General features: G+C 41.1%; 2 protein-coding genes across 2 annotated transcripts; both read right to left on the bottom strand.

Moving 5' to 3' along the window:
- Positions 1-1,039: 1,039 nt before the first annotated feature.
- On the bottom strand, positions 1,040-1,720 carry LOC144462694 (olfactory receptor 52K2-like). The gene has a single exon (XM_078166813.1). It carries the CDS (start codon positions 1,718-1,720, stop codon positions 1,040-1,042), a length of 681 nt encoding a protein of 226 aa, XP_078022939.1.
- A 3,125-nt stretch (positions 1,721-4,845) lies between these two features.
- On the bottom strand, positions 4,846-8,357 carry LOC117259239 (olfactory receptor 52K1-like). Its single transcript, XM_033630484.2, has 2 exons — positions 8,349-8,357; positions 4,846-5,793 (listed from the first exon to the last, which is right to left on the bottom strand). Exon 2 carries the CDS (start codon positions 5,791-5,793, stop codon positions 4,846-4,848), a length of 948 nt encoding a protein of 315 aa, XP_033486375.2. The 5' UTR covers positions 8,349-8,357.
- Positions 8,358-13,043: the final 4,686 nt, after the last annotated feature.

Below are 13,043 nucleotides of genomic sequence, written 5' to 3'. Positions count from 1 at the left end.
TAATATCATGGATGCAAAGTGAAAACATTCAACCATATCTTCATCTCTTGGATATGCCTTTATTTTGAAAATCGGCCACAGTCAAACAGCTGCAGGTAGGCGGCAAACAGCCAAGAAAAAAACAATGAGGTTAAGGATATTTACTGAGGAATAAATCAGCAGTGTGATGTTTGTAAAATATGCTGTAATGAGATTGAACATCATGTAATGTTTCCTGTTTGGCTGGCACCCACTCCGCTAACTTCTTGCAGCAACATTAGCTGCTCTGTTTCAACAATGATTGGAGAAACGTGCACTCAGGCTGAAATTCATTCATTCCTGCTGGAGGTCACAGGTTGATGAATTTTTAAAAGCAGAGATGCAGTCTCTAAGGAGAAACTCAAAGGGACACAGTCTTATCCCAGTCAACAAGCCATGCCAGGGTCCTTTCCAGCAACCTGGCATATACTTTCCAGAGGGGACTCAGCAACGTGATACCTCAATAATCAGAGCAGACCCTCCCGATCCCTGCCATTCCAAATTTACTATCCCCATCCACCACAAAACATTAAAAAGGTCACCTAAGTCACCTGAGACAGCCCAACATTACCCTGGCCTTTCAGCATGGGCAAGGGCAAATATCATCCACCCTTGGCAGTTGGCAATTCCAGGGCTTCCACATGCAGGAGTTGTTTCAGTGATTATCAAGCTGCAGCCCCTCTAATGTCCTGGTACTATTCAGCTACTTGAGGACAATTCTAGAGATTCTTTTTTGCAGGGTCTCAGGTTACCACAACAAAAGGGACCTCAGTTGCCAGCAGCTTCCTTCACAGTGGAGAGTTAAAACATTCACCAATCTGATTCCATATCTCTAGCCTTCCCAAAGATTTAGGGAAAAATCTTCCAGAGATGGTGTTGTAGAATTGGAGGAACTCACCCTCATAACACATTTGAGTTTACAAGGTCCGTCTGGCAGCCTCCCCCACCACCTCATCCAACTCAACACCAGGTGTTGATCAGCTGACAGCCCCGCTCCTCTCTTCAGCCAAGTTTCTAAGACTTACAGCTGCAGATTTGATGATGTTGGATGTTTGGATGAAGCTGTCCAGTAATAAGCACTGGGCTCAATGACTATCCCCAATGTTGCCTGGCACCTTTTGATCCCAGACCAACCAGACCTCAGCACAGAGGTAAATATGACCACATAGGAAGAAGAGATAAAGATGAAGTCTGCCACAGGGATGAGAAACATGCCCAGGAGCCCCACCAGGCTGTTCACTGCAGTGCTTCCACAGGCCAGCTCCACTAACGCCATGTGCTCACAGAAACAGTGGTTCATCATATTTGACACACAGAATGATAATGATCCTGCCAGACCCACAAATGGTGTGATCAAGAGGATATTTCTGACCACAAGCGGGATGATAAACTTGAGGAATCGTGGTAACACCATGCGTTCATGATAGTAGAGAGGTGTACAGATGGCAAAGTAGCGGTCCAGTGCCATCCACACCAATAGAGTCGAGTGAAAAGTTCCAACAAAGTGAATGAAGTGCATCTGAACCAGGCAGCCAATCAGAGAGATTCCCCTCCAGTCAAACAGGAAGCTCAGCAGCATGTTGGGGACGAAGAACAACGGGACGCTCAGGTCCACACATGCCATGCTGGCCATGAGGATGTGTTGTATTCTGTTTGCAGTTCTATTGCTTGTACTCACAAGTCTACCAAATTCATTCAGCATTATATCCTGTAGACCTAAGTGCCTTAATTGTATCGAAAGTACTTTATCCATTCTCGGAATTCTTTCGATAACCAAAAATGCATACGAAAATATATATAAAAAAAACAGACAACAAATTATGACTTCCACTTGGGCTACAATACATAAAGTAGCTATCCACAGTCTTCCATGCTTGTGTCCATGCATGGATGCTAGGATCTTTAGTAAAGACCCAGAGCTGCAAGATTTTAAAAACAGCCCCAAAGAATATTTGCATCTAGTTAATAAGTACTTTAAACGTTTTTGTGGTTTGAGGAAAAGTGACCGTGACGTCAAAAACCACCATCAAAAAAAAAAAAAAAAAATCAATACAGACAAAATGAATGCTACAGTTACAATTATAGCAAAATATCTAGGGTATAAGTTCCTTTTAATATAGTCATTCATTATAGAGTACAGTTATCAATGTGCATATGTAAAAAAGTAGGTAATAAGCCAACCCATTGAACTGGCCTTTTAGAAATCAACTTAAGACAAGCACTACAAAATGAAAATTATATCCACACACCTTGAAAAACTGAGTTCATAATACTACAGGCTCTCTATAGCCTCCACTCCACCCCCTCCACCACCCTGATAATAAATCGGAACAATGGCGGGGGCAAAGCAAAGGCCACAGAGAGCCCGCAGTACCAGACAGAAATCAATCATATTTCATATTTAGGCTAGTTTTGTTTTTTTTGTTGTTGTTTTTTTCATCTAAACGGAAATAAGCATCCTGTTAATCACTGTGTGTGTGTTCATATGGGCGTACATGAGCACGCTTGTATAACGTTATGCATGCACGTGTGTGTGTGTGTGTGTGTGTGTGTGTGTGTGTGTGTGCGTCAGCACTGTGCGTGCATGTTTATGCAAATACCAGTCTGTCAGATGATCGGTCTGGAGTTATTCCTTCCCAAAAAGTGCGACATTGTCTTTAATGGTCTGGCCTTTCAGTTCAGGCTTGAACCTTGTGTCCCACATAGCCGACCGGCTCAGTCCATGCAGTTATTTTCGGGCAAGTTCTGCTTCAGACACCTTACAGTTAATCCCATGCCTGCGTAGGCCGTCTGCTGCTTCCCAAGCTGAGTTGAACACCACCGCTCCCATCTCCAGGAAAACTTTAAGCTTATTGGGATAGCGTGACTGGAATCTGATTTCTTGCCGTTTTAATTGCTTCTTAATCTCGATGTATTCTCTCTTTTTGTTCTGCAGGGAATTAGAGTGATCATGATCGAGAAAAATCCTCTTCCCTTTGAACTCCAGTTTCTTCTTTATTCCAAGCCCTGTGTAGGACACTTTCTTTAATTTGAGAGCTTGAAAATTTCACAACAATTGATCTCGGAGGGTCCATCGGGTTCGTTGGTTTACTCTGGAGTGACCTATGCGCTCTTTCTATCCCCAGATTGCTGTTGGGTGGTAAATTTATGAGCCCTTTAATGAACGGGTCTATGAACTTCAGCATATCTGCAGCCTCCGTGTCCTCCGCCACTCCATAAATCCTCAGGTTGTTGCGTTGCTCTCGGTTTCCAAATCTTGACATTTTTCTTGTAAATATTGATTACTTTGCAAGAGGAAGGATATCTATCTCTCAGAGGCAGCGTTGCGTAGCTCTGAAGCATTTATCCGACTTTCCACCTCGTCAGCCATCAAGTTTTTTAACTGCTCCATTCAGCGTTGTCACTTTCTCTTCCAGTCACTCAAATCCATTTTTCATCTCACCACAAAGTGATTTCATTTCAGACCTCAGATCCGACCTCATATCTGTTTTTAGGTCAGCAAGCACTGTCTTTATTTCAGCAAGAGCAGGTGTGTCCGAGCTCATGTTCTTCTCTTTTTCTCGCTGTTATCTTCTGGTATTTACTTTACTCATATGGGTCGGCTTTCTTTGAGTTTGTTCACTTAAGTTTATTCGCCCATAATTAGTCTCAAGATTACTTGTCTGTACAAAGCATCAAATTGTTTGTTTGATTGTTTGTTTGATTGATGGCGTGGAGAGCTTGATCAGTCCGCCATGCCTCGTCACTTAACCGGAAGTCCCAAATGAGGGGTTGTACATCCCAAAAGCCAAGTGATGATCTGTTGAAGAATGGGGAATCTCCAAAGAAGTTGGTGGAGTTTAATGATGGGTATCATTTCTTTAAACATATTAGAGGTCTCCCATCTTTTTGGCAGGGAGCACAAGTGTAAACTAGATAAGAAAGTCAGTTTAATACAATGTGCAAGTGCAAATCAGGGTCAGAAAGATTCTACCCAGGCAGCAGAGATTATGAGCAATCAAGAAGGCTCTTTCAGATGAGAACAGTGGCTGTGATAGCATGGCACATTTGTTTGAAAATTCAGGTATAAATAAACCTAATTGGCATGTTGATGCCTTCACGCCTGGGGCCATATGAAACGAATGAAATCTGGGGCAGGCTGGACAAGGTACACAGAAGTTACATGAACTTCCTGTTTCGCCAAGGTAACATAATTCAATGTAAACTCACAATCTTCATTAGTAAGCATCATCCAAGTCTTGACTTTGATATGGATGGGGTAGGAAGGGGCTGGAAGGTGTACATCAAAGTGAAAAACATGTCATTTCTTGTGGCCAGTAGGTGGAGCTATAACCATTCTGGCATGCAGGTGCCACAAGGCCAGGATTGTGAAGAAGCATGCCAAGTTTGGGGCAGATTGGAAAATGTTTGCTTAATTTACAACTTCCTGTTTTATGATGAAACATGCAAAATGGCCGCTGTGCCATATCAAACCCATTAGATAAAAGCTCATAATTTTCATCTGAAAGCATCATCAAGGTCTTGAGATTTTTGGTATTTTATGAAAAGCATAAACCATGTTGTTTCCTGTTGCCATTAAATGGACACCAGGTGTTGGCCAGTTGACAGCCCCACTCCTCTCTTGAGCCAAGTTTGTAAGACTTACAGCTGGTGATTTGATGATGAATCAAGAATCAACAGAATCAAGCATCACATAATTTTAAAACAGTTCATCTTAATTTCTACGTTCCATGAGCATTTTCATTTTTGACACGACAAAATTCTGACCTATTTTTGTTTTCCTCATTAAATTGACATTTTACATTTCAGATTTTTAATAGTTTTTTTTTAAGAATGGGGAACAGTTCGCACGAAGCGACAGGATGTCATAGTCTTCATGATGTGCTGTCGAATCTCAGTGGTTCTCATGCCATAGATGATCGGGTTGAAACAGCTTGGGAAAAACACATACATGATACTAAAGAAAACCCGTACAGCAGCAGGAAGACCGTTTCTGATTCGATATGACAGGTATGCAACAAGCGCAAAGGTCAGGCTGACGGTCATTACCACAATGTGAGTGATGCAAGTGTGGAGCGCTTTAACACCCGACTTACCGGAACTCAGCACGGAGGTGAATATGACCACATAGGAAGAACTGATGAAAATGAAGTCTGCTACAGGGGTGAGGAAGACACCCAAAAGCCCAGCCAGGTTGTTTTTGGCGGTGCTTTCACAGGCCAGCTCCACTAAGGCCATGTGCTCACAGAAACAGTGATTTATCACATTTGAAGAGCAGAATGACAATGATCCTGCCAGACTCACCACTAATGTATTCAGGAAGATGTTTCTAATAAGAAGTGGAATTACAAATTTGAGGAATCGTGGTAATGCCATGCGTTCATGGTAGCAGAGTGGCGAACAGATGGCAAAGTAGCGGTCCAGTGCCATCCACACCAACAATGTGGAATGAAAAGCCCCTGAAAACTGAATGAAGAGCATCTGAACCAGGCAGCCAATCAGAGAGATTCCCCTCCAGCCAAACAGGAAGCTCAGCAGCATGTTGGGAACAATGACCAGTGGGGAGCTCAGGTCCACACAGGCCATGCTGGCAATGAGGATGTACATTGGTGAGTGGAGGCTTCTCTGTGAAATGATGACATACAGCAGCATGGAGTTGGCCGACAGTGACACAACAAACATGATGAAGAATGGGATAAAGAGGACGGGCCTCAGAACTCCGAGTTCCTTGAAGCCATTGAGAATGAAATGTTTGTGTGAAGAGACATTCTCCATCTCCACTTAAAACGTCCTCATTCAGGGTTTTAAATGGATTACCTGAAAACAGAGAAACATTTTTAAAAGTTCCTTCACCCCCTCAAAGACACAATCTGTGATCTGAATGAAGTCAAAACACACGTACACACATCAAACAGCCCGGTCATCAGAAGAAAATGTCAGCAAACACAAACATGTTACATTTTTGTATTTCATCTGTAACTAAGGTTCTATGAATCCTAGATGACCCCTGCCAAACTGCAGACCACTGCTGACAACAAACAAGAAAACCGATTGTTGGCAACCCTTTGTGATGTTTCCATTGGTGTTGAGCCACAGAACCTCTGTGTTTTTCACTGACTCGTCCCTGCTTTTCAAATGTAGGTATTTTACGTCAAAATGTGAACTTTTCTTGACCATAACCTAAAGGTCTCTTTGCCTGAACCTCACCAAACTTTAACTACAGTGTTGTTGAGAAGCATCATGATTCAGCGTATCCACAACAAAATACTGTACAACTGTAACTTATTTGTGGTTGGCAGAAATATAAAATACCAATATTTTTCAAAATAAAGTGTAATATAGACAAGATAATTAGAAACACTTAACACGTTAAATCAGTTCATGTCTGTGTCTGTCTGTGGTTCTTAACTTATTGGTCATGTCACTGAGTTAAGAATATTAATGGCATTTGGAATGAGGGACTTCCTTAATACATTTTTAGTTGCCAAAGAGACTCTGCAATGCCTTCCAAAGCTCAAGAGCTCAAACTGGCTGAAGACAGGATGGCAGCTACCAGCTAAAATACTTCTCGCTTTCTTCTTTGTCCTCTCTGTAACGAGTTGGCTCAAGGGCTTTTATGGTTTGGCAGATATTGTGCTTTCAATTGATGCAGTCCTAGAAAGTTTTTTTTTCCTAGATATAGAGATAAAATGACCTTAACAAGCAGAAAGGTGAAAACACTCTCAACCATAATTTACTACATGATGTCTACAATCTGCTGGCTAACAATGAGGCCACAAAGTTTCACTTGAGAGTGGAGAACCGTACTGAGATATTTAAAGTTTTCCACAGTTTCAACATACTGACCATCAAGTGAAACTGGCCCTGTACTTAGATCTTGTTTTGTGCAAATATATAATTCTAGTTTTGCCTAAACCTAACCACATGTTAACCTCAGCGTTGCTAAGAAGCATTAAGATTCAATGTATCTGCTACAAATTTACATACAACTGTAACTTATCTGTGGTTTACAGAAATGTTAAATGCCAACATTTTTAAAATCAAATGTAATTTTTAGCTGGTTGATTGAAATATGTAGTGGAATCTAGAGCAACAGATACAGATGCAGCTCTCAATCTCTCCAGACAAAAGTGAAGAAAAACTGATGAACATGTTTTATAAAGATATGTACATTTGTGTTAAAGGTTCAAAACATGTAGAAAGGGTCCATCTGCACATTCGGAAAGATTCTATTTTATTTTGATATGATATATTTTTATTTTATTTTAATTGAAAGTAGGTTGTCTTTAACCATTTAGTTGTTAATACTGTTGCTACTAACACTACTACTACTATGTCTGCAACAACATAGAAATATAATATACAAAATGTCCCACGCTCTCCCTCTATAAAACAGTAAAATGCTCCTGACACTTTAATTTATTTTTAATATACATTTTTTTTTACATCAGTACTGTTAGTAAACAAAGCAGGGTAAACATATTGAAATTCTTATCAGCTACCAGACACAATACTAGTTATTTTCTGTTTCTTGGTTAAATTTCAGTCATCTGGAATTTACTCTCTTACTGCAAAATCTAAACACACACTTTTGGTCAAGATTCTCTTGCATTTAATTTGTTTTAGAAAATAATTTAAAATGACTGGTTGAAATAGTGAGTTTTGTGTTTTGTAGTTTGTTTATGGGGCTACCCTTTTGTAGACATTTTCAGTAGTGACTGTACCTGTAAGACTTCTATCCTACACCCTGAAATATTGTCACTAATATTCAAGTATTTCAAAATCTGTAAGACCTGTATTTTTATCCACGATAACTAAACTTTCTGCCGAAAAACTTCTTTTCTTCAGTGACCACAGAACAAAGCATCAAATTCATCAGGGATGGAGAAAAGAAAAGAAAAGAAATTCAGGCCTGCAGTCAGAGTAGTTACTGCCTCCTGAAATTCTTAATATCTTCTCTTTTGACCATCTTTGTGACTTAGCTGCCTTTGTCTAGACCCACAGAAGTCAAATCTGTCTCCTTATATCACCTTTTCACATTTTGCAAGGGTTTGACTGTTTTGTTGGAGAGGAAAATACGAGTGACAAGAAAACAGGCACAGGAGTGACTGCAGAGAAATAACTTCTATCAGAAAAACAGCAAGAACATTATCAGTTAATGCATCTGCTAGCTGAAGGGAAACTTTGAAAGGATTCAAAAGCATATACTTGTTAAAAGGAACAACACATCTGCACCATCACACATTTTAACAAACAAACCTCACCAGAAGCAGAGCTGGCTCATCTCTCCTCAGAGTGTTTGGTTTGACATCACAGAGAACACTGAAAACACTCAAATTCATTAGAAGACTCAGACAATCATTTTCACAGTATCTAAAAATGGCATCAAAGAGCATATCATTGATCATATCATCAACTCTAGAAAATGTCTGAAACAATCCAGGTGAAATATCTCCCCCACTGTCAGAAAATCAGATTTGGGAACTCAACCATGAAAAGTTCAACAAGAGGAGCTGCTGACAGTTCAGCTCTGTCGAAAAGAAATCAGCAGCTTTTACTTGTTCTTGGTGTTTGGCAATTTGTCTTGTCTGCCAGGTGTTAATGTCCATCCATCCCTTCGACCACATGTCCCTACTGAACGCTGACTAAGCACTTTAATACCCTCTGTCTGATGCTGCCATAGGCTGCAGAGATGACGTTCAACTCCTCATTCCATTTCAGCCAATTCAATGAAAAAATCTAAGAACTACAAGTCATGATTGTTAACAAGGTATTCATCAGCTGTAGTACTGTACACATGTGTAACAATCAGTGTTGTGCTAGTTACCGAAAAATAGTGACTAATTACCATTACTAGTTACTTCATTAAGAAGTAACTCAGTTAGTAACTCAGTTACTTAAACCAAAAAGTAATGTGTTACTGAGAAAAGTAACTTTTTAGTTATGAACTCAACTTAGGACTCTCGTCTTGGCTCGCCTTTAGCCATGACCTTGACACACGCACACTAGTGTCATCTATAACTCTGAGTATGTCCTGGCTGTAGATGACTGAGTGGGGACGCTAGAGGGCGCTAGGTGCTTTTCTTTTTTGCAGTGTAGTTTTTCTAAGCCACAAAGAAGACAACGTTGCTAAGAAGGATCATGTTTTGTGAAACTCAGCCCTGGACTGAGGACCCTGAGGATGGCTGAGGATGGCTATGAGCTGAAACGTGTCCGTTCGACCACTGCTGTGCAATCCACTATATCAAAAAGTATTATACTTATTAATGAGTGCTGTCGGGTTTTTCTGCTTTGCTGTAATTTTTTGGACCGGCACCCAATTACACTTTGAGACTTTTGAGTGAGCATGCCAAGTTTGCTGAAGACTTATCTCCATACACAACAGTACTAGCCAGCCGGCCGTGCCCTCCCCAAGATGGCGGCGACATTGATGCATCGCTGAAACGGGCGAAAGCTGTCAACGAAGTATCTACTGTATATGATATCTATGGGTGTAATAGTAATTTTCATCCACACTCCATTCCAGTTGGTGGCAGTAATGCACCAATTTGTTGTTTGCCAACTGCCAATAAACAGTAGAGGAAGAAGAAGAAGAACTCAGCCCTGCAGACCAAAACATTTCCTAACTGTATTGGCTCATAGCTGCATCGCCTGAGCGACAGCGGATGGAGTTTAACCAAGGCACTGTTAGACTACAACTTGACAAAACAATTGAAGGGTACAGGAAACATGCAACATGTCTTCTACAGTGGAGTCACTCGCTGTCAGGCAGCTAAACATTTTACAACTACGGTGCTTGGATACAAATATGGAAAATGAGCTAAAGAGAACATTTGAAGAGCTACATGATGATGTCGAATCCGTCGCCCACCGCAGACACTGTCTGTCCACAACAAAAGCTTCCTCAGGATAACAATGGATATCACGTCACTGGATATAACGTTACTGGGACTTAAAATCTATAGAAGCGCTACGGCTTAATGTAACATTACAGCACTGTGGTGAGGCCAGCAGGTCGACAATGACTTCAGAGATGGTGAGAGACGTGTTTCATTAAGAAGCTTCATATACCTCTATCTGACTTGACCAGAGATGGGACCAAGTCACACATGTGCAAGTCTCAAGTCAAGTCAAGTCAAGTCAAGTCACAGGTTATGTCAAGTCAAGTCAAGTCCTGTAATAGGTCAAGTCCAAGTCAAGTCACCTTATTATTGTAATTTTACCTGCAGAATCTGATCTTAATAAAGTGAAAAGACAAGATATAAGTAACTGTCAGTAAACACCATTGGCCAATGTGTCCAACCTGTTTTTAAAAATATGACAATAATTTGGATTTGCATTGTAATTACTGATATTCAGTAAAATACATCATGGAATCAAACAAAACAGAAAAAATAACTTCATAAAATTATTTATTGATGGCTTTCAATCTAAACAAGATCACTTCTGCCTCACTTCTGCTAACAGTGTTTGAAATATTTTAGTTGCCAAGAAAAAAAAAGGCAAACATATAAAAATCTGAATTCTTCATTTAGTCCATCTCAAACAGTATTCACTCAACTTTACAACCTAAGTTACTTGGGTTACTCAGTTTTAACTAAATTTTAGGTGACTTCATCGCTGCAATGTTTACTTTGCAGCGTTCATAAAACGTACAGCCGGTCTTGTGATGAACCGGTCGCAATGTTCGCTCATGTTTTCTGGGGTTAATGTTAGCAAATAAATTAAAAAACAAAATGACGAACAAAGTTTGAAGTTGTCGTCTGGCTGTCCGAGATGTTTATGCCGCATGTCTTGCACTGTGCTGTTCGTCTTTTGCCGTAATAATGGTAATTCTGAAAGCCGAAGACGATGACTCTCGGTACCCCTCCCGCTGACATGTTGATGCCTATCTTATATAAGAGGGCCTGTTTCTCCAATAAACACGTACGGTACGTAGAGAGGGCATGACTGATTGACAGGGTAGTGATCCAATCACAACAACGCCATTCTCAGCCTGCGCTCCTACCGGGTAATCGACATTATTTTTTAAATTAATTCATTAATTTTATATTCTAACCGAAAACATGATGTGAATAACACTCAAGTCATTCAAGTCAGTGTGTCTCAAGTCAAGTCAAGTCCCAAGTCATTAACTTCCAAGTCTGAGTCAAGTCTCAAGTCTTTTATTTTTTGTCAAGTCAAGTCACAAGTCATCAGAACGGCGACTCGAGTCGACTTGAGTCCAAGTAACAATGACTCCCCATCTCTAGACTTGACTATCATTTATTGTTTAGGGCTAAATGTTTTAGTGAAAAGGAACTTCAGTTTGTGAAGGAATACTGCATGCTGTGCGCCGTTTTAAAACCTGGCCAAAAATAACGGAGTAACACACCGTTTGGTGATGGTAACTGAGTTACTTAATTTAAAAACGAATGCGTTAGAGTATTAGTTACTGCCAAAACTAACAGCGTTACTGTAACGCGTTATTAATAACGCATTACTGCCTAACACTGGTAACAATCCACTGATCTGGATCAATACATCAATTTATTGATCAACAATCTAATATTATGGATGCAAAGTGAAAACATTCAACCATATCTTCATCTCTTGGATATGCCTTTATTTTGAAAATCGGCCACAGTCAAACAGCTGCAGGTAGGCGGCAAACAGCCAAGAAAAAAACAATGAGGTTAAGGATATTTACTGAGGAATAAATCAGCAGTGTGATGTTTGTAAAAAATGCTGTAATGAGATTGAACATCATGTAATGTTTCCTGTTTGGCTGGCACCCACTCCGCTAACTTCTTGCAGCAACATTAGCTGCTCTGTTTCAACAATGATTGGAGAAACGTGCACTCAGGCTGAAATTCATTCATTCCTGCTGGAGGTCACAGGTTGATGAATTTTTAAAAGCAGAGATGCAGTCTCTAAGGAGAAACTCAAAGGGACACAGTCTTATCCCAGTCAACAAGCCATGCCAGGGTCCTTTCCAGCAACCTGGCATATACTTTCCAGAGGGGACTCAGCAACGTGATACCTCGATAATCAGAGCAGACCCTCCCGATCCCTGCCATTCCAAATTTACTATCCCCATCCACCACAAAACATTAAAAAGGTCACCTAAGTCACCTGAGACAGCCCAACATCACCCTGGCCTTTCAGCATGGGCAAGGGCAAATATCATCCACCCTGGGCCGTCGGTAGCGTAGTGGATAGTGCCGGCCCCACATGTACAGAGGCGATGCCTTGCTGCAGCGGTCGCAGGTTCGACTCCGGCTTGCAACCCTTTGCTGCATGTCAACCCCCACTCTCTCTCACCCCATTTCAATCTGTCCTGTCCATTAAAGGCAAAAAGCCCCAAAAAATAATCTTAAAAAAATATATATATCATCCACCCTTGGCAGTTGGCAATTCCAGGGCTTGACAACTACCTGACTGATCTCTGGGTAAGGCTTTCCCTGAGTCCTCCAAATCTGCTTTTCTTCATGTTGGTTCAGAAGTTCCCCAATGTTTTCAATGCCCCAAGTCAAGTCTAGCAGTTTCCTGGTTCCCTTCTCCATGGCTTCCCTGAAGTCCTTCCACATGCAGGAGTTGTTTCAGTGATTATCAAGCTGCAGCCCCTCTAATGTCCTGGTACTATTCAGCTACTTGAGGAGAAGTCTAGAGATTCTTCTTTGCAGGTTCTCAGGTTACCCCAACAAAAGGGATTAATAACCTTATGACCTCAGTTGCCAGCAGCTTCCTTCACAGTGGAGAGTTAAAACATTGACCAATCTGATTCCATATCTCTAGCCTTCCCAAAGATTAAGGGAAAAATCTTCCAGAGATGGTGTTGGAGAATTGGAGGAACTCACCCTTATAAGACATTTGAGTTTACCAGGTCCGTCTGGCAGCCTCCCCCACCACCTTATCCAACTCAACTAGAGCTTAGATCAGGCCCAAAAAATTCAGCCCGACCCAGCCCGAGCCCGTGCACGTTATGTCCGGGACTGGCCTGTCCAATTAACTGTAATTATGGGCCCGAGCCCGATTTAAACCCG

Source organism: Epinephelus lanceolatus, chromosome 4, assembly GCF_041903045.1.
Source record: "Epinephelus lanceolatus isolate andai-2023 chromosome 4, ASM4190304v1, whole genome shotgun sequence".
Classification (NCBI taxonomy): Eukaryota; Metazoa; Chordata; class Actinopteri; order Perciformes; family Serranidae; genus Epinephelus; species Epinephelus lanceolatus.
The sequence above is the reverse complement of the archived record's forward strand: the minus strand, read 5'-3'. Positions and strand labels throughout refer to the sequence as shown.

Bases quoted from the DNA above. Each gene is read 5' to 3' on its own strand.
- LOC144462694 (XM_078166813.1), bottom strand. From the start codon at position 1,720: ATGCTGAATGAATTTGGTAGACTTGTGAGTACAAGCAATAGAACTGCA.
- LOC117259239 (XM_033630484.2), bottom strand. From the start codon at position 5,793: ATGGAGAATGTCTCTTCACACAAACATTTCATTCTCAATGGCTTCAAG.